This window comes from Myotis davidii, unplaced genomic scaffold (genome assembly GCF_000327345.1).
Source record: "Myotis davidii unplaced genomic scaffold, ASM32734v1 scaffold208, whole genome shotgun sequence".
Lineage (NCBI taxonomy): Eukaryota > Metazoa > Chordata > Mammalia > Chiroptera > Vespertilionidae > Myotis > Myotis davidii.
Window position 1 is genome coordinate 1,831,252 of NW_006299706.1, and position 1,157 is coordinate 1,832,408.

General features: G+C 59.8%; 1 protein-coding gene across 1 annotated transcript in view; it reads left to right on the plus strand.

Annotated features, from left to right (window-relative positions):
• The window catches only part of SEMA4A (semaphorin 4A), a 17,157-nt gene that overhangs the window by 5,981 nt on the left and 10,019 nt on the right, over positions 1-1,157 (plus strand). Inside the window, exon 7 of the mRNA XM_015571685.1 lies at positions 709-974. Coding sequence (XP_015427171.1) covers positions 709-974 — 266 coding nt within the window. The remainder of the gene's footprint in view (positions 1-708; positions 975-1,157) is intronic.

Sequence of the window (1,157 nt, forward strand, 5' to 3'; positions counted from 1 at the left end):
AGAGAGGCAGGAAGGTCTGGAAAGGGTGTCAGGCAGAGAAGAGGCCCGAGATCCAGCCAACTGTTCAACAAACAGGCTCCGTGTGACACCTCCTCTCTGTGCCAGGCATTGTGCTAACAACTGTAGGGGTTTCAGTTACCCTCCCAGACGCAAACCATTAGACTTCCCAACTTGGCTTCTCGGAGAAGATGGCCTTTGGCTTTTTTTTTTTTTTTCTGCTTCCGTCCCAGTTTATTAGCCCCCACCCAGCCCCCTGCAAGTCCCTCCGCTCCAGCCGCCAGTCCCCCCGTTGCCCAGCCAGCGAGAGCGAGGGGTGCTCCTCAGTGCCAGGAGGCCTTTGGCTTTTGAGTGGGACAGGTAGACAGGAAGACAGGTAGATAGGTGGGGAAGGGCCACCAGGAAGAGAAGGGTAGGACCCAAGGTGTGGAAACAGAAAACCAGCCACCTTCTGGGAACAATGAGTGATTCTACTTGGCAAGTGGTTTGGCTGGTTGTGTTGGGGAGTAGCAAGAAAGAGGCTTGGCCACTTCCTGTGAGCAGAAGGGCCTACGAAGCAGGGTGCTCCGTGGGGCTAGGAGCTGGGCGTTGGGGCTCCACAGGAAGGTGTACAAGGAATGAGACGGATGTGAATGCTGGCCCCAGACAGAGGCAGGTCTGAGCCGGGTAGGGCCCCTTCCAACCGATCATGTCCGTCCTCCCCCCACCCAGACGGGATGCTCTACTCCGGCACCATGAACAACTTCCTGGGCAGCGAGCCCGTCCTGATGCGCGCGCTGGGATCCCTGCCTGTGCTCAAGACGGACAATTTCCTCCACTGGCTGCAATGTAAGAACCTGAGCCCTGCCCAGGACAGGTCTGGTCCCCTCCCCCCAGTCACTCTGCTCCTTGCTAAGGGCATACATACCACGTGCAGGGCAGTCCTGGTAGGCACTGGGGCACAGCAGGGAAGGAGACCGAGCTCCCGTCCCCGACGTGTGACATAAAGAAAGAAGTATCGGTCCTCCGCCCCCCCGCCCCCACGGCTACCCCGGATCAGCCGTGGCACCCGAGGCCTCCAGTCTCCTGGCCTCCAGGGCCAAACCAAGGGTTTTTCACCAAGGGGACCCCAGGGCACCCAGGGGCTCCACCCTAAGCCTCTCTGCCTACCCTCCCACCCC